Here is a 22,259-nt window from a genome sequence, read left to right as displayed (position 1 = left end):
AGGACATCAGACTTGTTCGGAGACACTTATGAAACCTACCCTGTCTCTGCTGTTGATCTTAATGCCAACAGTCAGATAACCACCAAGACAGCATTGACTGACAATCCTATCACAAAGTTGATAACCACCCCTATGAGACCCACATTGTTCTCATATGAAGAAGAGCGATGCAATACAGGTACTCTTGCAAGGATGATACAGGATTAAACTTGAAGAAGCAAAGCATCGTACGGGGTTTTGCCTTCTTATAGGCACCTTGCAGACGTGATAAGGTGTCAAAACCTTCACTCTAAATTCGATCGATTTTGCTGATCAGACGAGCTTCGTAGGAAGTGTCTGTGTCCGATCATAGACAATGAAGAAGCGAAGGCGTCAATAAACTGCGGAATGTAAGGCTGTTTGACCGGAGTTACATGCGGTGTTTGACCTGACTGGCCATGTGAACATGCGAAACACGACCATTAGTCTTGACCAAAGTCGCACGGGATTGCGCGATCACCCAAAACCGATTGCAGCTGTTTCGAATAACTACCCTTACTTACAATTCACCAAATATGATCCGAACTACAGCACTTTAGACGAATATTAGCCAGTTGAACAAACTTTTGACGTACACGAGTCAAATATGTTTCTACGAACATGTCTTGGACGGAGCCATTTCAATCTGATCTACTTCACCCTGAGTCCCATTGAACAGACACCCACAGGCTTGAACTGAACACAATACAAATACATAGACGAACACATCACCTTTCGACATTTGATAGTAACCCCCAGCTAGACTAAAGGGTACCTAACTTCGATAGACTTATACAGATCAACGTCGTAGGGATTGAAAACACATCGCCGTCAAAGTCACCATGAATTTACCATCTGAGGCGGAGGTCATTGTTGTCGGTGGAGGGCCGACCGGTATGGCCCTAGCTACAATTCTTCATGTTAACGGTATAAATGCAATACTGATTGACGCCGCTGACCAACCGCAATCCACATCTCGCGCCAATATCATACACGCACGCACTCTCGACGAGCTACACAACATCGGAGTCTCCGAACTGATCATCAAGCATGGGCTACAGCTCCCTGGTTTTGACATTCGCAATGCTGAACAACTTTTGTTGGGCCTAGACTTCCGCGACCTTGACTCCCAACATCCGATGATCGTTTCGATGCCTCAAACAGCTCTCGAAGACATCCTGCGTACCAAGTTCGAATCTCTCGGCGGCTACATACACCTTGATTGCCAATATCTCGGGTGCTCACAAAGCGGCAACTCCGTCAATGTCACCGTACAACATCGTGGAGAGCGCGTCACAATTGCCGCAACCTACCTCGTCGGTGCAGACGGCCACCACTCCACAGTCCGCACCTCTCTCTCGATCCCCTTCGACGGTGATGTGTATCCTTATTCGTTCATCGTGGCCGAAGTCACAGTCGTCGAATGGCCGTTCGGGCTTAATGCCGCTCAGATATATACTTCCCTTGACGGTCTCCTCATTTGCATGCCAGAGCCCGGCAAGCACCGCTTCCGTCTCATCGCCAACGTGCGTGATGCACCACAATTGCCGTCCTTGGAGCTGTGGCGATGTATCATCGCGAGGCGCGCTCCTGGCCATGCATGCTTTGAAATCGCGAATATGCATTGTAGCAATCGGTTTCGCATCCACCATCGCATCGCTAGGCGATACAGAGCTGGTCGCATATTCTTGGCCGGTGATGCGGCGCATGTACAAAGCCCGGCGACGGGTCAGGGGATGAATTTAGGCATTCAGGATGCAACCATACTGGCGCGAATCATCGGCGATGCAATATACCATGGGCGCAATTCGGAGCATGATCTGGATGAGTACCAAAGAATCTGTCAGCCAAGAGCGCAGAAGGTTTTTGGTCTGACGCATCGTATCACGTTGGGGATGACGTTGACAAATCCTGTGCTATGTTGGGTGCGTAATATGGTCATGATGGCCACCAATTCGCTGCCCATGGTCCGGAGGAAGATCACGAGAGTGATCTCGCAGCTAGATCTCTAGAGCGAGTCTGAAATACACATACGATGATACCTTAGCACTTAATACAACTGGTCTCATGGAAACAAAGGGACCAATGCATGTATCAATATTATGCAAAGGTCTAAGACCGAAATTTCTTAGCTTTCACGAGGGTGATAGGCCTTGCGTCGTTATATCATCTGAAGATACACGTACAGCTTTCTGAGCTGCCTACCCAGAAATCGTCGAGTTATCAACTGACATCTGTGTTCGAATCACCTGGCATGCCCTCCACGCTGCCAGTGTCTCTGTTTCCGACCTTAACACTCCTTCGACAGCATCACCTATATAATTGTCGCCCACTCTGACGCGGCATACATAGCCGGGTGCAGGACGCGAGGTAGTAGAGCCCTCTGAACTGTGGCCAGGTTTCGCCTTTGCACCGGCCGATTTCTTGACATGTTCGTACAAAACTTTGTCGTTCACCGCGAGCTGCCCTAGCCGTTCCTTCGGATGCAGGCAGTCCAACTGCCCGGCGACCATCCGCTGCATGGCCTTGAACAGCCCCAGCTTCTCAAGAAACTTCTCGCAAGCCTCAAATGAGCCATGCGAATCAATGTAGATGGCACCTATGGCGCTCTCAACGATATCAGAAAAAACCTTCTCGGCCCTGGCTTGTTCCAATTCCGCCCAAGGATATTCATGCCCGTTGTATAGTGCCTCGAGAATTGCTGCGCGAAGGCCCATATGACGCGCATGGGTTGCATGCCGAGCGTGCAGTAACTCTGGCGAGTTGTGACGCAAGAACTGATATAACGACCTGGTGAAGTCCTGGATTCCAGGCTCGGCGACGGAGTCCCACTTCCGTTTTGCCGTCGTTGGAAGCTCGTAGCGCACTTCGGAGATCTTAAGCTCAAACATAAGAAAGGCGAGGAGGTATCCGTTGACAAGTGCGGTGCGGAACGTATGCATTAGACCGTGCGACAGCGGTGGATTGTGTGCGTACAATCTTGTCGAGATAATGTAGTCGATCACGGCATCGCCGAGGAACTCGAGTCTTTGGTAGGAGGATATTCGCTCATGGTGTGGTGGTGAGTACGATGGGTGAGTCAGGGCTTCAGTAAGAATAGATACGCGATCAAAGGTGTGGCCTAACAGTTCTTCGACCGGTTTGAAATGCGAGGGCGGAATACCAGATATTTCTGGGGCCGCTGAGAAGAGAATCTTGTTGGCATCATGTATCGAAAGCCATGGTTCCCGGGGAAGTAGAATCTGCATGCATGTCAATGCATCAGATATCCGACCTCTAGACAAATATGATGCGCCTATCAAGGACTCAACAACATCGGCCAAGGTTTTAGTAGAAATATTGTCTTTCTGTTTGGCTTCTTGTTTTTCATATTGTCGAGCGTGCACATCAGATAAGTATTGCGGTTGCCACTTGGCGCCGGTAAATCCTGTTCGGATGATGTATTGATCGAGACCAGCATCCAGAGATGCTTTGGCAAGGTATCCATTTGAGACGGTGCGTCCTTTCTCGGCTGTGAGATAGCTCTCTGGCCAGGTAAGATTTCTTGCCATTAGGCGGATCGAAGAGGCGAACTTGAGTAAGGCATCACCGAGGTATTCCATGCGCTGATAGTTTACATGCTCTCTAGCCGACGTGGCACACAAAGCTGTCAAAACGAGATGCACATCAGTGAAACCAACAGGAGCAAATATGCCAGCGGAAAGATTTTGGGCCACCATGTAAACTTCTAGACGATGCAAGACGCAAGGCGCAAAGGTCACAGCAGTGACAAGATCTGCTGGCAACATTTCGATGACACTGTCCGCCAGTTCAAGTTCCAATACAGCTGTATACGCTGGATTTTGCTTTTCCCGGGCGTCCACTTGGTGAAGGAAGTCTTTTCTCTTTGGAAACTTACTCACCTTCAAAACATATTCCTTGGAGCCTTGTGATTGTTCATCTACTCTTTCATTTATTTTTTGAAGCATAAATCGTTCACTGGCTCCATGACGCCGCACCAGTCCAAGACGACTTGAATGGCCATCCATGGTTGGATACTTCTCGAGGATCGTTGCTGGTCGAGCCCCAGATGTGGTCGCTACAAAGTCGTCGACGGCAGAAGTACTAAGCTCTATGTTGGGTAATAGAAGCACGACAAAGTCGAACTTGTTGGAAACTAAGCGGTGTGAACCCAGACTTGATGACAAGAGATGGTAGGTGACTTTTTGGAGCGATGCAACCAGATCGTCTTCTATATGCATGGGTTGGTCCCTCTGGAGCTCATAGGAGACCTCATATACGAGCGACTTGTTCCAATATAGATTGTATGGTGGAATTGTAGGTAAAGGCATTGTCGTCATCACGTCAAACTCACAACTGTGGTTAGTACTAGAGAACCGGATGCGATACGCGTAGCGCTGGTTTCCTATAGCTGTCGCGTGAAGGGCCCAAGGATCTATCCTTGGATTGACTGGTACCATGGCTGGGCGGTCATCTATCATATCGCATTGAGGTGCTCCATTAACCTCACCGTGCAAAGGCAACAAATTGCTGCCAATCAATCCGGCTTCATGCAAGGCCTTGTAGGCTTGAAAGGCAGCATCCTTTCTCGCGTCTTTCTCATTTTTCCACTTCGAAATACCCTTGTGACGTCGGAGAGAGGCGTCCACAGCCAGCGGAAGGGTAACCTCTGCCGAAAAACAGCCTTCGTCATCTGTATCGAGTTTAAATTCAGGTCGGTGGTCCGTATGTGGACCTGTCCTGAGGGTGGCGCAAAAGTGAAAAAGATGAGGCAATGCGCCATCGGAAGTAAGTAAGGCTCTATAGACAGCTAGTAAGCAGAGCATTGCGAATGAGAACAGATAAGGGGCTGTACTACTTACTGCGTCGAGTCGACATACAGGCTGTAGTCATCAGCCTCGTCGATTAACTCTGTACTGTTCATAGGCTTGATCTGACGCGACTCATCGGCATACTCCTCTTTCAGGATCTGCTCCAGTGTGGACCATTCTGTCACCGAAGACGACTCTAATGCGTTTTGAGGTATCATGATCATGAAATTCGAGGCCATTTTTCTGGCCCTGCCTCTGCGCTGCACATACATCTTCAGGTTTGTTAGCGCATCGAAACATATCACGACGTTACAATTTGGGACATCAATGCCTTCCTCAAGGACACTGGTGGTCACTATGAGGTTTTTACGACCCTCTCGAAAGTCCTTCAAGGTTTGGTCTTGACCTTTGATATCAACCAGTTCTGCAACGTCCTTGGATCGACTCGAAGATGAAGAAGTACCCACGAATGCCCCAACCTGGAAAGACTGTTTCAGGTCGGGATCATTTCGGATCACATCTTCAAGAGCATTCACCACAGCTCGTCTTTCGGCGAAGATAAGACCCCTGAAGTCCTTATGGTATGCTTTCTTGAGATAGCTTATCAGGGCAGTAGCCTTAGCAGATATACCCTCTGCAGGAGGCCCAGAAGATACTGGTGCTACAATTTTACGAAGCAATGCCATCAAATGAGTCTTTTCTCGCCCGGACCAGCCGAGCATCTGTGACTCCTCGTTCATTTCAGCCGCGTCTTTGAGCCGGTCTACACATCGCACGATGTAACGTTCAGCTGCAAATGCGCCAAGCTGCTCACACACGCTATAGGCCCTAGACTGAATGGACTTCAGCTGTTCCAGGCAATATGTGGATTCCTTCGCGAACGCCTTACTAAGTTTGCATTCGGCGGTCGGATCGTAGCGCATCCTTTCATACAAGTCCTGGATATACGGATCACTCGCGAGATCATAACCATGATATGCTTCCTGTAGTGCTGTCATAATGGCACTACCTCTGACATTTCGCACTGGGAGGTCGACCTGAAAGAATACTGGTTCCAAATTAGGTCGATGCACGTGCTGCAAGAATTCAGTCTGATGGATCTTAGGAATGGTGACGTGAGAATCCAAGTTCTGCTCGATTGTTCTGAGAATGTCAGAGAGCGGCAGATATTATATCTGGTGTACGTACTGCAAAGCTTTTGGGTTGCTGTTGATCACTGGGCTTGCAGTGAGACCGAGAATTGGCGGTACTAATGATGGGTCCTTTCGTCGCATTCTGTGATAGAAATCTTTCATAATCCTGTTCATTGGATGGTTCTTAGTACAATGATGGGCTGGGTGGCGTTAAAAATACAGCATTACTATATTGATCAGACATACCCTCGTCAAAAATTAGCAAAGCCAGTCTGGTCATTGGAACAAAACCATGGGTCAGAGCTTGAGCGAGTACATCCGGAGTCGAAACGACTACTCTCATATTGTAAAGCACTGCATCCCACGTTCGCTGGTCGGTCCACGTATCGACATTCTCCATGCTTGTGAGTTTTCGAGCCTGGTACGCCGGCAGTAGTGTCTGAAATACTTGATACTGTTGATTGCACAGAGCCACAGTCGGAGCTATAAACCAGACGATCTGAATGGCAATTAACCTTGAATTGAACACGTGACCAGCACCAGGCAGTGACAGACATACTTTATACGGGTCGCAAGTCTCCAACTCTGTTCGAGCTCTACTAATGGCTATGTGGGTCTTGCCGCTACCAGTATCCATCTATAAATGAACATTAGCCGCAGAAAGGCATAGAATGGGAAAGCCGTTTCAGACTTGCCGCCACTATTATGTTTTTCTTAAGGCTCTTCTCCAACATTTCAGTCTGGTAGGACCGAAGCCGAAACATTTCGTTCTCCTGAGCGATACTGATCGGTGCCTCCATTTTTTCAACCCAGTAGCGGTCGCCTACCGTGGAGTAGAAGAACGGATGAGAGATATTTGCCAATGTATGAGAAGCTCTGAATCTTGCACAAACGAAGCGGCTCCCACGCATCTACGTATTCTTATGATTGAGATCATACAAGTCTTATGGCACGGTTCGTTAAGATCGAGATGACTTTCGTTGGGCAAAATAGCTTAATTAGGCATGATGTCCATGGGTGGAAGAGGTAATTATACCCATGCGTCAACGTAGTCGTGGATGACTAAACAAGTAATACCTGGCAGCCTGTACTAGGTTGGTAGCGGGGTGCTCCATGGATGTCGTGTCGCGATACAGCCTTTACCGTACTCTCTGCCTCCACATTTATACTCACTCTTAGACTCTATATACTCATACTACCTATGACGGCACGCTCTTTATACCATGGCTTTCAAACCGGCCCTGATCAATATGGTGAAGCTCCAGAAAATTCCCACAGCCCATACTAGACTTCTCAAAAGACTCAGCCGTTTCCTCTCCGTGTTGATATAAAGCACATTATAAAGTACCCTCCCTATCACAGTAGCGACGGCGAATATATCGAGCTCTTTCTTGTCAAGACCTGCCAGCATTCCTCCCATGGCCGCGGCGACGTAAAGAGAAAACCCTTCGTAGCCATTATGGTGCGCGGCCTTTGCGCGCTCGTATTTTGCATAATCAGCGGGTTTCAGACTCTTCTTGAAGACCTCGGCATTATGAAAGCGAGGGTTGGTGTTGTCGAGCTTCTTGCGGTCGACCCGTGTGGAAGCGAAGAAGCTACCGTAGACATGGGCGGATAGAGTGACAAAGTAATAGGCTGGGATGGAGAATAGCGCGAGAGGAGATAGGGTTAGCGTTGGAAGAGCAATTGAAGCCATTGTGTCGTGTAGGAGAGCGAACTGTTTGACGCTGACGAGAAGAATGGTAAAGTTGGCGGATGATTTGGCTTGCAAGGTCAATCGCGGCGGTGGTGCACAGCCCTTTCTTTAATATATCCTCCGAACGGACAAATGGAAAAAGTTAATGGGTCAATGCTTAGACAAAGGTAAATAACAACAGTGGATGTCACGGAAGAAGCAAAGTCCGTAAATAAAGCTGGCTATGCTATGAATAAGACAGTTAAGCTAGCCTGAGCGCGAGTTTCAGCCGGGTCGCCTTTTCTTTCTGTCCTGTCTCTGTCTCTATGTTCTGCAACTTGTCCGGACCGCATTGTTTCGTCCGAGTAGCACCCTTAGCTGACTCGTCTCCCTCTTCTGGCCTCGTTGACACTTGACCGACACATCTTTGATGAATGTTGTACTCGCGTGTCTGTAACGAGGTCCACGTGTGAAAGCGGGTGGCCCGATCCCGAGCCAGAGCGGCATCCATGGACCCTGACTGTCTTCTGCAGCCTGATACCTGCCTGATATAGTCGTCCATTCCGTCGTTACTAGCCACGCACACCGCCACTGCATATACAGCTGTACGTCACCATATCTGTATAGGAGCTATGCCTCATCCGAACACTTCCTAGGTTCCAGGTTCCAGGTTCCAGGTTTCAGGTTCCACTCGTCACTTACACACATTATACTGTATACACAAGGTGATTAAATCTAGACGAATATGACAGATAAGCTGAGATCCCTTTTCAATAAGGGTGTTGATCGAGGCAAACGATATGCGGAGCAACAGATCAACGCTGTGTCTCCTATGGACGTAGTATACACTATTACCAAGGATGCTGCAGCCGACCCATTCGTCATGCATACACACGGCAAGTGGCATTTGGTAAGCGACACCTTCATTCTCACGCCGTTATGACCATTGTGTACACAGTTCTTGGTGTCGATGTGCTCTGACTTTTCTAGATGTTCACGACCGGTGGAAGCGTCGAGATTTGGACTTCGCACGATCTACTCGACTTTTACAACTACGAAAAGCACGTTTTATGGTGAGTAAGATCATCATTACAGGCTCCATACATCATGATCTTCCGCTTCACTCAAGTAACATCGGCAGATATAAACTAATTATGACAGGGTCCCGCCCCCTGACCAGCCCTTTTCCGCCGACATATGGGCACCAGAATTCCACGCAATCTACGGCCGCTGGTACGCGTACTTCGCCGCTGGCGATCCAAAGCATGGCAACAAATCCCACCGGATGTGGGTGCTGGAAGGGCCTCCCTCGACAGAACCGCCCACTTCAGGCAAGTGGCAGATGGCCGGCCCGATTAAAGGCATGGACAGTCGCCAATGGGCTATCGACGGTACAGTCATCACCCTAGACAATGCTCTGTACTTTGTATATAGTGGCTGGCCCGTTGACCGCCCTGGATGCGAGAATCAGCAGGAGCTCTGGATCATAAGACTCGACATGCCCACGCAAGCTTCGAGCGCGCCAGTGAGAATATGCCAGCCGCACAAAAACTGGGAGTGTTCAGGCTCGTCAGGCATCAATGAAGGGCCGCAGTGGTTGGAGTCGCCAGATGGTAACTGGAAGGCAATTGTGTACTCGTGTGCAGGGAGTTGGACAAAGGAGTATAAGATGAATGTGCTGCAGTACATGGGTGGAGATCCCCTTGATCCTAGAAGTTGGAGGAAGGGACGGCCGCTCCTGCAGAATAGTAGGGACGGAAAAGGTCCATTTGGGCCCGGACATGGCACGTTTGTGAACTACAGAGGTGAGACGGTTGCTGTGTTCCATGCAACGGACAATGCGAGCGATGGCTGGGCCAATCGCAAGGCGAGAGTTCAGAGAGTGAGATGGACGGCAAACGGTCCTGATATGGGCGGCGTCGTGGGAACTCTAGTTGATGAGAAAGAACGATGGTTGATTCCGCACCAAAGCTGATCTGATAAGTCACGTCTCCTACTATCAGTACATACCAGCTTCAAAAGGTCGATCCCAGCTTATATTGTGCCCCGTGGTCTTGAAACGCTCCAGATAATACACCCACTTCCTTTCTGTCCACTCCCTCAGCCCATCTCCTTGCCCCGCGTCAATCGTGACTGCGTTGACGCTCAGATACTTCACGCTATCTGACGCCTTCCATGCTTCCTTCAATTCACCCTTCGATCCTTGCTCCATGAGTTCCCCCATATTCACCTTCACAATCTGCCCGCCTTCTGGCTTCGTGATAGTGAAAGCTCTACATCCACAACGCTGGCAGAAATACCACGACGCATACATGCCTCCACATTGATATACCCCCAGGCCTTCAGCGTTACCATGCTTGTCTATGAGCGGTGATAGAAGACGAAAGTCGTCGGTCATGCTGACAGGCCGGCAATGCATATAGCCCATCTTGTGGCATGTCGTGCAGTTACATCTGTAGATCTTTGAGAACATCGCGGGATCTAAATCCGCACCAGATACGTTCGGGTCTGCAGGTAGTGTGACGTGCAGGACGTATTTAATGAAGCCGCAGTGGCAAGACCCGGTATATGGTTTTCGAGTTACGTCGTGGGCTCCAGGCGACGCCATGTTTATCCCCATTGATTATCTCTGTTCTCGCCAACTCGTTGTGTGCATACTATGATAAGTTTGCTCCACGAGTTCCTCTTCACTGTTTGTCTTGTTTCAGTTCATGTGATGACTTCGAAAGATCAATAGTGATTGGTCGCAAATGCACAGGGATGTTCCACGCTGGTAGACCGTGTCGAATTCTTAGTGACGAAGGCGTATATGGAGGAAATTTTGAATCTTGATGTTAAACATGAGTTACCTCTTCATCCTTCATCTTACCTAGTGTACGCTTATGTGCTGAATGAGTCATTACAATGCCATGCCGCGGGCGACAGTTGGAGGGGCTTGCGGGGCCATCCATGGCGCCAGCTTCGCGTACTTCAAACAACAGCCATCATTCATGGGTTGCCTAATTATCTGTCAGGATCATCATGCCTTTGTTCCATCTGTTTTCTGGGCGACCTGTCCACATGAAGATTTACCGAGCATTCCAAGAAATTTTCAACGCGTCATCCAAGGCCAACACAAACGTCAGCTTGTGCCGCTTATGGCGCTACACACCGCTTGTCGTAACTATTGGGTCACATCCATCTACAGTACTATTCCTTTACAAGGTTGCTTGTTATCGTCCAGCCGTTCAAAGAGCCGAGGAGAAATTAGAAAGCAACGGTGAATAGGTCTTGAATCGCTTATAGTTCTTGGTCTCAACGTTTAAATTTCTAGTGATAGTGTAGTAGCCTTTATGAACACACAGTTATGCATTAATGAGATATGCACCCATGTTGAAAACTGGCGGTGTATCTGACGCGCTTTCATAGAGCAAGAAATCATTTTTTTCTAAGCAAATCTCGGAACTCGTCCGCGACGCATTTCACCCCGACCCTCGGACGCCATGGCTCACTTGCGTCTGTCCCAAGCACACTTTCGAAGGTCCTTGCTGCTATGGGCGTCAGTGACCCACTGCGTCTTATTGAATTCATCTTGGCCTGAATCTCTGCCAAAGTCAGCATACAGATTTGTACCAGCATGTGACTACGCATATCAGAGCTCAGTGCTTGCAGGCCCTCGAGTTGTAGCGCTGGCAGTATGGTTGCTTCTTTTAGCTGAAAGTCGTGATCAACAAGAGACTTGTACAGTTTCTCGTACATGATGTGCATACTCGTGTGGCAGGATAGAATTTGCAATGCAATTTCTATGTCGATTTGTTTACTTCGTATTGGCAGTTCGCCTGTTGCATCCTTAGGAGTGACCGTGATATCGATAGCTTGCTCATGCGGGACGATTCTGTTCAGTAACTCGACAAATTTCTTGGAATGTCCCAAAGTCGTGGCCATACAATCGTGAATCCGAGACGTGTTGTTATCGTACTGTAAACTTGAAGAGATTTTGTGATTGAACTCTAGTAGTACTCTTGTTACGCTTTGGTTTGACAGCTCAGATTCAGATCTCAGGTCAACCAGTCTGTTGCACTGGGGTATTCCACAGTCATTCTCTGTTGCTGAGACGGTCTCATTTGTGTTCACCATTGGCACCGCGGTTTCCGGATTGTCTCCATTTGTTAAGCCTTCCTTACTCTCATGAGAAACCACTTTGCTAAGGAATGCTAGATTATCAGGAATCGGGTTTTCTTCTAGGCCGAAATCGTGCCCGAACTCGAGCCATTGTAGATCCGTACGGGATGGTGGTAAAATGTTTTGATCAGAATTTGTCCCACTTGATTGAGTATACGGTGTGCTCTCAGCTATAGATCGTGCAAGGAATCCATCTAGGAAAAAGTCTTGCTGTTGCTCTCCAAAAGCTCCAGTATACTCATTCCGATGATCGGTGTCTATTGACTCAAAAGAAGGTGTTCGAGGACGTTTGTAGCGTTGTGTTCGCTCATCTGGCATCATTCCTGGAAGTAATTGCGACTCGACAGTGGTGATACAGTTCGTTTGAGCTTGTATACACCGGCGGCATTGTTGCAGCTGTGTCTTGTCACCGTATTGCGGTCGCTCGCAGCGTGTCTTCATCCTTCGACACCTATCACATGCTGATCGCCGGCCAAATTCTTCTGAACGAAGGTCATTGTGCGTGGTTGTATATTGGTTTGAGCATTGCATCGCCGAGGATCACGGTCTATAGTCTCGTCTCCTTAGGCTCGAGCTTCGTAGAAAGTGGTACTAGCTAGATCATAAAAGCGGGTGCACTAACATAACCATATCAGTACTCCTCAGCTGAGGGATTACTAACGCTAGGAGTGTTGGGAAATTCTAATTACTGTGTGTAAGCGGGGACCTGCATAGCGCGAAAGAACCACTGCATGACGCCAAATAGTTACTGCATAAAGCCATAGTTTAGTTCATAGCTGGACTCAAAGCAACTAGGCGACTGCCTGACAAGGGGGTTATGTATCCTGTGTCCGTACTGTCCTGTCGGAGCCATACTAACATGTAGCCAATTCTGTTAATCCTGAGCGATTCAATCACACATATGGCTCTACTGCGTGCTTAGAGTGGAACACATTCCACGAGATGCAAATGATTGTTTAGTCCGCGGTAAATACTATGTACTAGAGTGTTTCATGGCTCACTGCACTCCGATGAACTTATTTTATGTGGATACTGGAAGATAGATGGATATCCAATGTTTACGGACATGAAAGCTTCATGGTCAAGATAGAACGGATGCTGCCCATTGCAACACGTTCTGAAGCTGGCCTTTGGACGGAGGACTTGTACAACGTCTTCAATTTGAAGCACTAATAATGCGGCTAGCTCCCGGAGTAACCTCCTGATACGTGGACCAATGTCTCACTACAAGCGGTTAGTTACATCTCGTCTGCAGTCTTCCTGCACACGGAGGTCCTCGTACAGATCCATAGAGTGCGGTACTCTCATGTACTGTTGGAATTATCGCGCACGTTAAGAATTGAACGTTAGGTTGTCCTCTACTCTCCTAGAAGCTTGCTGAATACACTAATATACGTTGACCTAGGTAGCCAATGAGGACCAACAGATATGACTGGAGCGAGGTAGGATTGCAACAGTATTGATAGTGTCAATAAATTAAACAAAATAAGTATAACAAGAGTATCAACTCCAATGTGAGCGGTATTCGAGATTGCGGGCCATGAGCAATTACAGATCAGCAAAACATTATGCTGCATTATGAATGGCTTAATTAACGCTCTATTAGATACTCCCAGCTCCTAACGACTTAATGCTCAGATGGCTATGAATATGAGGCAAATACTGGAGTCCTGAGAGCCCTGAGGGAGCAAGAAATGCTATTTTCTGAGTGTACTTCGAATTCACCATGTCCACAGGCTGAAAAATGACAAGGAAGAAATACTCAGTGTGCCAAGTGACCACGATAACCAAGGCGGTCTAAGCCATACAGTTTGATCTTATGCGACATCTTTGAAGATTTGGACGTCCATGTCTATGAACCTTTTTTATATCTATATATAACAATGTCTGTCATGATCAATAGGCACAGAAATGCTTCCGAGAACTTCTGATTTGCTTTGCGTATCTCGATGCAGATTCTTCAGTAACCATTGGCACCGGAAAATCGTTCACTCCTAGAATCGGCTCGATCACTGGATGACCGGAAACCATAGCCGAGGCCCCCTTATCATCAGTGACATCTTCAAGCAAAGGAACGATCCGAGCTATGAGACTTGACGTGTTTGAGGCAGCTTCTCGCAAGGCATGGCTCCGCCATGTCGAAAATGGAACAATCTCGATCCCAGGGCTATTGCCGATAATGAAAGTGAAGAACTGGTTAAAACTGAGAGCACTGCCATTCGTGAAATTGAAGTCTTGCCCAATCCGATGTGTATCTCTCATCATGATGCTGGCGACAGTTCTGGAGACATAGTCGACTGGTATGATAGACGACAAGTCAGCGTCAATTTCGGGGAACATGCTCATCTCCAAACATCCAGAAATGAGGTTGTGTAAAAAGTCCTTCTGGTCAAGACGGAAATGTCCGGTTGCAGTCGATGCAGAAACGAAAGGTAGGCGGTAGATGGATACTTTTGCACCTCGCCAACGCCCAGCTACCATAAGTCTCTCCGCGGTATATTTGGAAGTTGCATATCCGAACTCTGGATCGTCCTCTCTAATATCGTAGCCTAGATACTTCGGTATTGTAGACATCGTGGAGATCATGTGCACAGCCTTCCCGCGCCCGTGTGCTGCCAGCCGTAGAACCTCATGGGCACTGACAATGTTGGGGCCGAAATACTCTCCTATGTCAGCCATCCAATTGCAATATGCTGAAGAGTGACATATCGAATCAACACTATCTGCTAACTCGGCAAACTTGTCTTCAGTGAGCCCAAAAAGAGGTAATGCCATGTCGCCAATGATAGGATGGAGTAACGAGCTGTGTTTGTCGTTCCACAAACTATAATTTGACAGAGTGCTGAGCAAACGTTGTAGTCCCTGAGCCTCATCATCAGCGCGGACCAGGCAATGGACCTCCACACCAAGCTCCAGCAACTCGTGGAGTATGAACGCGCCCACGAAGCCAGTGGCCCCCGTCAAAAATACCGTTTCCGGGGGTGTAGAGACTTTGCTGCCAAACGTGAAAGTAGCATCAAGGCAGCCTCGTTTCATTGGCTCCACGTCGAGCCATAGCTGTGACGAGGATGGGGTCGTATTCGGTGTAGAATTGTCCAGCGAAGATGCAGAGGAATTTTCTTCTTCTAGCTCGGAAAGCAGAAAATTGCTGAGCGCTCTTAAATTAGGGTGCTGGAATACAAACCTGGCAGGTAAACTCAAGCCCGTTAGCTTTGCCAGTCGGTTGCGAATAAGAACTGCGGTGAGCGAATCAATTCCAATGTCTTGCAGAGTGGCTTCCATATCAACCTGGGATGGTAGAGTGAAGCCCAGTGCACTCGCAACAGTCTCTTGTACTATGCTCAGTGTAATGTGAGGTCGCTCCTGGCGAGCGGCCTGGGCTATAGTTTGACTGAAGGTCCGGCTTTGGTCAACAGTCTTCTTCTCTCCCTGTTGCAATAATGAGCGTAGTAGCCCCGGTATGTTACCTCGGTCTTCGTGATAGCTCTGTAGTCGATCCAGGTCTAACGCGGCAGCAACAGTCAGCGTACGCCGCTTCGATATCGCCTGGGCCAGCAGTTCCAATCCATCTTCGGGTGCAAGCATATTGAGTCCAGATTGGATAAGACGCACACGTGTCGAGTCGATGATTTTGGATGCCATACCGTCCCCTGTCCATGGACCGAAGGCGATAGAACTTGCTGGTTGGCCCTTTCCACGACGAAGATGTGCGAGTGCATCAAGGAACGTGTTAGCCGCCGCGTAATTTGCGTGGCCCTCCATACCCATGATCCCAGATATAGATGAAAACATTACAAAGAAATCTAAATGCATAGCCTGAGTAAGCTCATGAAGATACCAAGCCCCCGAAACCTTGGGTGCAAATGTCGTGGTACATCGCTGTGGTGTCAGCGCTGTGAAGACGCCGTTGTCTTGTGCGCCAGCTGCGTGGATAACACCACGTAGAGGGCAGTCAGCGTCATTAAAGCTGGCCAGAAGTAGCTTCACACTTTCTGGATCGCCCATTTCGCATGCTACTACGGCGACTTGCGCGCCAAGTCCAGTCAATTCCTCAATTGTTGCGCATGCATTATTGGCTTCCATCCCACGACGCGAGGTCAAGATGAGATGTCGAATGTGATGTACCTGCACCAGATACCGGGCGACGTGACGACCGAGAACACCGAGACCACCTGTGATTAGCACTGCTCCATCTTGAAGCGTAATTTCATGATCTGGCTGTAGATTTATTGAGCTCTTGTCGATCCGCTGCAGTCGGGGGACGAGAATCCTTCCCTGTCGCATGGCACATTCTGGCTCTGCATTACAATTGAGCATACTGTTCAGCGTAGACCCAATCGAATTTGTAAAATCGTGGGGATTTACGTCGAGATCGATTAGACGCATACGCAGCTCGGGATGCTCATTTCGAGCAGTGCGCATGAGTCCCCATAGTGGGCTCGCCGCAAGTCCCGAGACTCCATCATCCTCAGCACCAGCTCCTATTGCGTTCTGTGTGACCCAGACTATCCATGGCTGAAACTGCAGGCGGACTGCATCCTGTAGCTGTAGCAGTCCAGCCGAGGTCAACTTCTGAACATGGTCGGGGACCTGAGCTTTAGGCAAGTTTGTTCCGGAATTCCAAAAACACAATAATCCATCAATCTGTAGAGTTTGAGCCTCGCAAATGTTCGCCACTGGTAGTAGTTGTATACCCATCAGTGATAACGCTAGCTTCAGGGGCATTATAGGTTGTTCACCGTCCATGCAAGGGCCACATAATAACCCCCATGAGCAGCCTTTGCCTCCTAGTCCAATTTGAGGAGTTATCGGCTCCTGATTTCGTTGTTGCCATGAAACTTCAAAGGCAAAGCGGTCTGTAACCATTGTATCATGTTTAGTACGTTGCTGTTGCCTTCGGTCGTTTGCGTTGTTGTCCTGCTTGGAGAATTCCCTCCCCTGATTCCGCAAAGGAATGAAGTAGTCTCGCTGAAATGCATATGTTGGCAACTCCACGGGTTGAAAGCGACCAAACGATCCAAAATACTCATGCCAATATATAGAAACTCTTCGCACATGTAGTTGTGTAACTGTATGCTGTATCACTGACCTGCCACTCTTTGCTAGCGATGGTAGCCAGGCAAGAGAATCGTCGGAGGAAAGACAAGCTGCTCCCATCCCGGTCAGAGTTGATTGCGGTCCCATTTCAATGAAGATATTGGCGCCCTCCTGACTCAGTGTTTGCATTCCTTCAACAAAACAAACAGCTCTACGCGCCTGCGCTACCCAATAGCTGGGGCTTTCGAGTTGGCCTGGCTGAGCTAGCTTGCCTGTCAGTGTGCTCACGATTGGTATCGTGGGTGAAGAGAACCGCATAGTATCGAGAACCGCTTGATAGTCTCCCAGTATGCTATCAATGTGGTGCGAGTGGAAGGCGTGTGAGACCGGAAGTAGCTTTATCTTCACAGTGCGGTCGTACGTACTGAGGTAGGTAATTAAGGTTTTGATGGCGTCCGAATCCCCGGAAGCCACAGTCTGCGTGGGAGTATTATGGCCTGCGATGCTCACCAAGCCATCCACACCCGCCTCAACGATTGCTGTTGATACCTCTGTAACACTAGCCTCAAGAGAGACCATACTGCCTCGAGTAGGAACAGCCTGCATCAGTCGTCCTCTCGCAGCAACGAGACGACAGGCATCCGCTAGATTCCAGACGCCAGCACAGTAAGCAGCCGAAAGCTCGCCGACACTGTGACCAATAGCCAGCTTTGTCTGTACTCCCCAGCTCTTCCAAAGCTCCCATAGAGCTACTTCTAGCGCGAAAAGGGCTGGCTGTGCGAAGCTAGTACGATCTATGAGTAGAGAGTCATCGCTACCTGGGACGGCCTCCATGACTTCTCTTAGCGATTTACCTTCGTCTAATGAGGTGAAATGTGATAAGACTTGGTCCATGGCATTTCGATATACAGGATATACTTGGTAAAGGTTCCTACCCATGCCCAGATACTGGCTTCCCTGCCCTGCGAAGAGCATTGCTACGCACGGCCTTTGACTGGTAGTTGTGGAAACAGCTGAATTTGAGACAGAACGAAGTTCTTTGATTAGTGTGGGTTTGTCCTTCGCCAGAATGGCAATTCGCCGCTGAAAATGAGTCCGAGTGGTAGCCAGTGAATAGCTGAGGCGAGCACTATCAAAGTCGCTGGTGCTCTCAAGGTGGCGTGCAAGTTTTGCGGCCTGTTCAATGAGTGTATTTTCTGAATGGGCAGATAATAGGAATGGAAAGTCGGTTGCTGATACCACGTCCGACTGTGGTTCTCTTGTCGAAGGACATTCCTCTACGATCACGTGTGCATTGGTTCCACCGATGCCGAACGCACTTACGCCAGCCCGTCGAGGTCGGCCAGTCTGTTCGGGCCACGACTTAGGTTGCTGGATTAACTCCATATTCGCACTCTGCCAATCTATCTCTAAAGAGGGCTCTGTAGCATGTAAAGTTCGCGGAATTCTGCCATTTTTCAATGCCAAAACAACTTTGAGCAGTCCGGCTAGACCCGCTGCTGCTTGAGTATGGCCTATTTGGCTTTTGACACTAGTTCTGTTAGTTATGGAAGTCGAGGTCTGTACGACATCTCTACTCACGATCCGATGTATAGGGGGAGGCTTTTCGACTGTACGCCAAGCCCCTCTGGCTGTCTGCGTCCGCCAAACACCGCTGCGAGCGACCCCCCCTCAATAGGATCTCCAAGTTTCGTACCTGTGCCATGGGTCTCGATATAGTCGATATCATCAGTGGCCAGTTGTGAGGAAGCCAACGCGGTACGGATCAAGGACTGTTGGGCAGACCCACTCGGCACGGTCAATCCGGCAGCACTTCGGCCCGCGTGGTTCACTGCAGACCCCTTAATGAGCGCATGTACGGTCTCGCCAGGTTTAACGTCGCGCAATCTCTTCAACACGACACAGGTGCAACCTTCAGCCCACCCTGTCCCGCCAGAGTCTTTCGCAAATGCCCTGCACCGCCCATCTCTTGATATTCCCTGAAGTCTACTGAACTCAATGTGCATACCAGGGTTTAGGAGGAGTGTAATTCCGCCAGACAATGCAACATCGCATTCACCAGCACGAAGTGCGTTGCAAGCCAAATGCGTTGTGACCAGAGAACTGGCACAGGCGGTGTCGATTGTCATACTTGGACCTTCAAGCCCAAGACTGTACGAGATTCGTCCGGACATGGTTCCAGATGAGGTACCCGTCACGTTGTAGCCGTCCAGTCTCTCTCCAGGCGGCGCAGTCGTATGTGCAGAGATATTGCATGTACCTATATAGACCCCTGTTTGGCTTCCGCGTAGGCTTTCAATCGTATAACCAGCCCGCTCAAAGCTTTCCCAGCTGGTTTCAAGCATTATGCGCTGTGCTGGGTCCATCATTGTTGCCTCTCTCGGCGATATGCCAAAGAACGACGCATCGAAATGGTCGACCGAGGATAGAAAGCCACCTCGGCGGCAGTAAGACTTCCCTTTGGCGTCAGGGTCCTCACTGTAAATTGCGTCGGCGTCCCATCGATCTCGCGGCACCTCCGAGATAACATCGGCACCAGACTCGAGAATGTCCCAATATTGCTGGGGAGTAGAAACATTTCCTGGGAGCCGGCATGACATTCCAACCACTGCAATTGCCTCTTCATCTCCATCTGGATGCCGCTGAGAGGGTTTTCTGGTGTGAATATTGTTTGTTCTACAGGGTTTCTCCAAGTCCTGGAGATTATTACTCTTCGTAGGCGAACTGTCTGCTGCGGTGGTTGTCTCTAGATATGTTGACAGAGCCTCAAGAGTAAAATGCTCAAACATCAAAGCCGAGGATATACGCCTCGCGAAATGTTTCTCCAACTCCTTCTGGACTTGTACTACGAGTACAGAGTTCCCACCAACTTCAAAGAAATTGTCTGATGGGCCGATCTGATCATGGCCCAAGACCTTCGACCAGATGAGCCTAACGCTTGACTCTACACTCGTTATCTCCCTGGTGAATACAGGCTGAAGTGCGTGCGCTGGATCTGGTAACGAGTTTCTGTCGACCTTATTATTGAGCGTCATTGGGAAGGCATCCAATACTACGAAGAATGCTGGCACTGAGTACACAGGGAGGCGCTCCGTCAACCATGATCGAAGCATGCTGTCGAGCTTTGAAGTTTGATTCCTTCCACTAGAATTTGCGATGTAGTAAGCGATGAGTCGCTCGTCTTTACTCACGACGACCACATCCGAGATCATCGGATGCTCACTCAGCGTAGCCTCAATATCACCCAGCTCAATTCGATGACCGCGAATTTTGACTTGGCCATCCGCACGGCCTACCACCGTGATTCTAAACTGGTCGTCATAACGAGCTAAATCGCCACTTCGGTACATCAGACCTTCATGGAAAGGGTTATGAATAAATTTCGTTCTCGTGAGCTCTGACTTGTTTCGATATCCTCTTGCCAGCCCGGCGCCTCCTATGTAAAGCTCACCATCTGTGCCAGCCGGGACTACGGCGAGCTCGGCATCGAGCACATATAGCTTGTAGTTTGATACTGGCCGGCCAATAACAACATCTTCGTCTGGTGACACTTTCCAGGCGCTCGCCCAAACTATAATTGTGAGCAAGACAAAACAAACGAAAGGCTAGAAAGGTCTCATACCAGTCGCTTCGGTTGGACCGTAAAGATTCCACACAACCTCCGCACATGGAAGCATTCGTCGTGCCAAGCGGGTACTCAGTTTTTCTCCACCGCAGAGGATCTTGCTGAGACGAGGGTCCCCCTTCCAGCCAAAGTCCAGAAGCATTTGCCAAGTTGCAGGTGTAGCTTGCATCATCGTAATACTGTGCCGTTGTATAAGGGCCATAATCGATTCAGGAAGTCTAGTCTCATGTGTCATAGCCAACACTGTTGTTCCACCACTCAGCAACGGAACAAATAGCTCCAGGGCAGCAATGTCAAACGAGATGGTCGTAATGGCAAGCAGTCGATCTGTGTCGTCACAGCCAGGCTCTTCTTTCATGCTAAGCAACAGATTCGAAAGAGCACCATGGCTAATCTCCACGCCTTTCGGTTTTCCAGTAGAACCAGAAGTGTAGATGACGTATGCCAAATCTTCCGCGCTCAGTCCTGCGTCGGCATCGAATGGCTTGTCATCAAGTTTCTCGTTGCTTTCTCTGATTTCATCGAGATCTAGGCGTGCGTAACCCCATGTCTGTGAGATGTCTCGTGTTGCGTCTCCGACAACGACGATCTTCGGTTCGGCATCCTCAAGGATATGGCGGATTCGTTCCGTAGGAAACGACGGATCGATAGGCAAATATGCAGCGCCAGACTTTAACACAGCAATCAACACTACTACCAAATCAAGTGAGCGGTCCAGTGCAATCCCAACCAAGTCACCGCGACCGATGCCTCGATTTCTTAGCACCGCAGCTAAAACGTTTGCGCTTCGATTGAGTTCTCCATAGGTCAATTCTCTCGATCCACATATGACGGCAGTATTTGTGAGATATGTTTCTGCAACATGCTCAAGGAGATGTGGTAGGCAGTGGCCGAGCTTCGTACTGTCATCGGTCAAGTTGTTGAAGTCATGATGGGCAGCAGATGTAAAGCTCATCTTTTCTTGATCGCCGCGACAACTGGTGTGCCTGGTAGGAGTGTACGGAAAACGTTCTGGGATTCAGACCTTTTTCGATAACCGGAATTCGTCATACTTTTGACTTGATTCGACGTCCGATTCCAAACATTGAATCGGACGCACGTTTGGCGGACTTGGTGGCACAGACCCGAGAGCCCTGAATGCTTTCTCAAACATGACCTGGGATGTTTTCACGTATGCTTGCATGCAACTTCACATGATACTACCACGTTTGTACCTGATCGTCAAGATTCACGTCCCCTTTTCTTGTTATCGCTCTAGACGGCCGGTGGCTTGCGTTCAGTACTCAACTGGACCTATCAGGGACTTGGTCATGAATCCTAGTTCGGATCAAGTCGCTGCTGATTATCTTCTTGTCAACAATGGTAATGACACTACATGATTTGCGTACACTGCCTCGCATAATTTTACTATGTTCATGAGGCCAACGTAGCACCATGTTCTGACGCCAAGATAATTAGGTTCTAAGCAAGTTACGGATCCCCCTTTACGGTAACCGGACATGATTCTCACTACTCTATACGACGGCTTCATAACCTACATGCGTACGGGTGTCTAAAACACAACATGCACCCCGATTTTTTGTGCATGCCCCGCTCCGATATCACTAGCAGGCCCCGCTCCGACCAGGTCCGGTCTTACTCAACACTGCGCAGCTTACTCACCTCCTGCTCTGGATGGAAGGAATTCGTCCAAAGAGCAGCTACATGTTTACGAGTCTTCTCACGAGTTCTGAATCCTCATGTTTTGTCCAAAGTCCCTCTTAGGGCGAGCTTCTGCCTCTATTCGAAGACTTGTGACC

General features: G+C 49.0%; 6 protein-coding genes across 6 annotated transcripts; 2 read left to right on the top strand and 4 right to left on the bottom strand.

Moving 5' to 3' along the window:
* Positions 1-1,129: 1,129 nt before the first annotated feature.
* EJ05DRAFT_473275 (FAD/NAD(P)-binding domain-containing protein) lies at positions 1,130-2,088 on the top strand. Its single transcript, XM_033743368.1, has one exon. The coding sequence runs from the start codon at positions 1,170-1,172 to the stop codon at positions 2,028-2,030; it is 861 nt and encodes a 286-aa protein (XP_033604815.1). The 5' UTR covers positions 1,130-1,169; the 3' UTR covers positions 2,031-2,088.
* A 36-nt stretch (positions 2,089-2,124) lies between these two features.
* EJ05DRAFT_207317 (uncharacterized protein) lies at positions 2,125-7,197 on the bottom strand. The gene is made up of 5 exons (XM_033739792.1): positions 6,658-7,197; positions 6,209-6,599; positions 6,018-6,162; positions 4,881-5,972; positions 2,125-4,818 (listed from the first exon to the last, which is right to left on the bottom strand). Exons 1-5 carry the CDS (start codon positions 6,871-6,873, stop codon positions 2,220-2,222), a joined length of 4,443 nt encoding a protein of 1,480 aa, XP_033604814.1. The 5' UTR covers positions 6,874-7,197; the 3' UTR covers positions 2,125-2,219.
* Positions 7,198-8,627: 1,430 nt separating this feature from the next.
* Positions 8,628-9,612, top strand: EJ05DRAFT_434167 (Arabinanase/levansucrase/invertase; the record flags this gene model as incomplete). Its single annotated transcript, XM_033741638.1, has 2 exons — positions 8,628-8,710; positions 8,799-9,612. 2 exons carry the CDS (start codon positions 8,628-8,630, stop codon positions 9,610-9,612), a joined length of 897 nt encoding a protein of 298 aa, XP_033604813.1.
* On the bottom strand, positions 9,572-10,711 carry EJ05DRAFT_473269 (uncharacterized protein). Its single transcript, XM_033743367.1, has one exon. The coding sequence runs from the start codon at positions 10,243-10,245 to the stop codon at positions 9,637-9,639; it is 609 nt and encodes a 202-aa protein (XP_033604812.1). The 5' UTR covers positions 10,246-10,711; the 3' UTR covers positions 9,572-9,636.
* A 170-nt stretch (positions 10,712-10,881) lies between these two features.
* On the bottom strand, positions 10,882-12,411 carry EJ05DRAFT_473268 (uncharacterized protein). The gene has a single exon (XM_033743366.1). The coding sequence runs from the start codon at positions 12,237-12,239 to the stop codon at positions 11,055-11,057; it is 1,185 nt and encodes a 394-aa protein (XP_033604811.1). The 5' UTR covers positions 12,240-12,411; the 3' UTR covers positions 10,882-11,054.
* Positions 12,412-13,694: 1,283 nt separating this feature from the next.
* Positions 13,695-21,785, bottom strand: EJ05DRAFT_535580 (nonribosomal peptide synthetase 7; the record flags this gene model as incomplete). The annotated part of the gene is made up of 3 exons (XM_033749260.1): positions 20,458-21,785; positions 18,417-20,406; positions 13,695-18,372 (listed from the first exon to the last, which is right to left on the bottom strand). Exons 1-3 carry the CDS (start codon positions 21,413-21,415, stop codon positions 13,695-13,697), a joined length of 7,626 nt encoding a protein of 2,541 aa, XP_033604810.1. The 5' UTR covers positions 21,416-21,785.
* Between the last annotated feature and the right edge of the window lie 474 nt (positions 21,786-22,259).

This window comes from Pseudovirgaria hyperparasitica, assembly GCF_010093815.1.
Source record: "Pseudovirgaria hyperparasitica strain CBS 121739 unplaced genomic scaffold EJ05scaffold_2, whole genome shotgun sequence".
NCBI classification, from domain to species: Eukaryota; Fungi; Ascomycota; class Dothideomycetes; order Acrospermales; family Acrospermaceae; genus Pseudovirgaria; species Pseudovirgaria hyperparasitica.
Note: the sequence above shows the minus strand (reverse complement) of the source record. Positions and strands in the feature narration are given on the sequence as shown.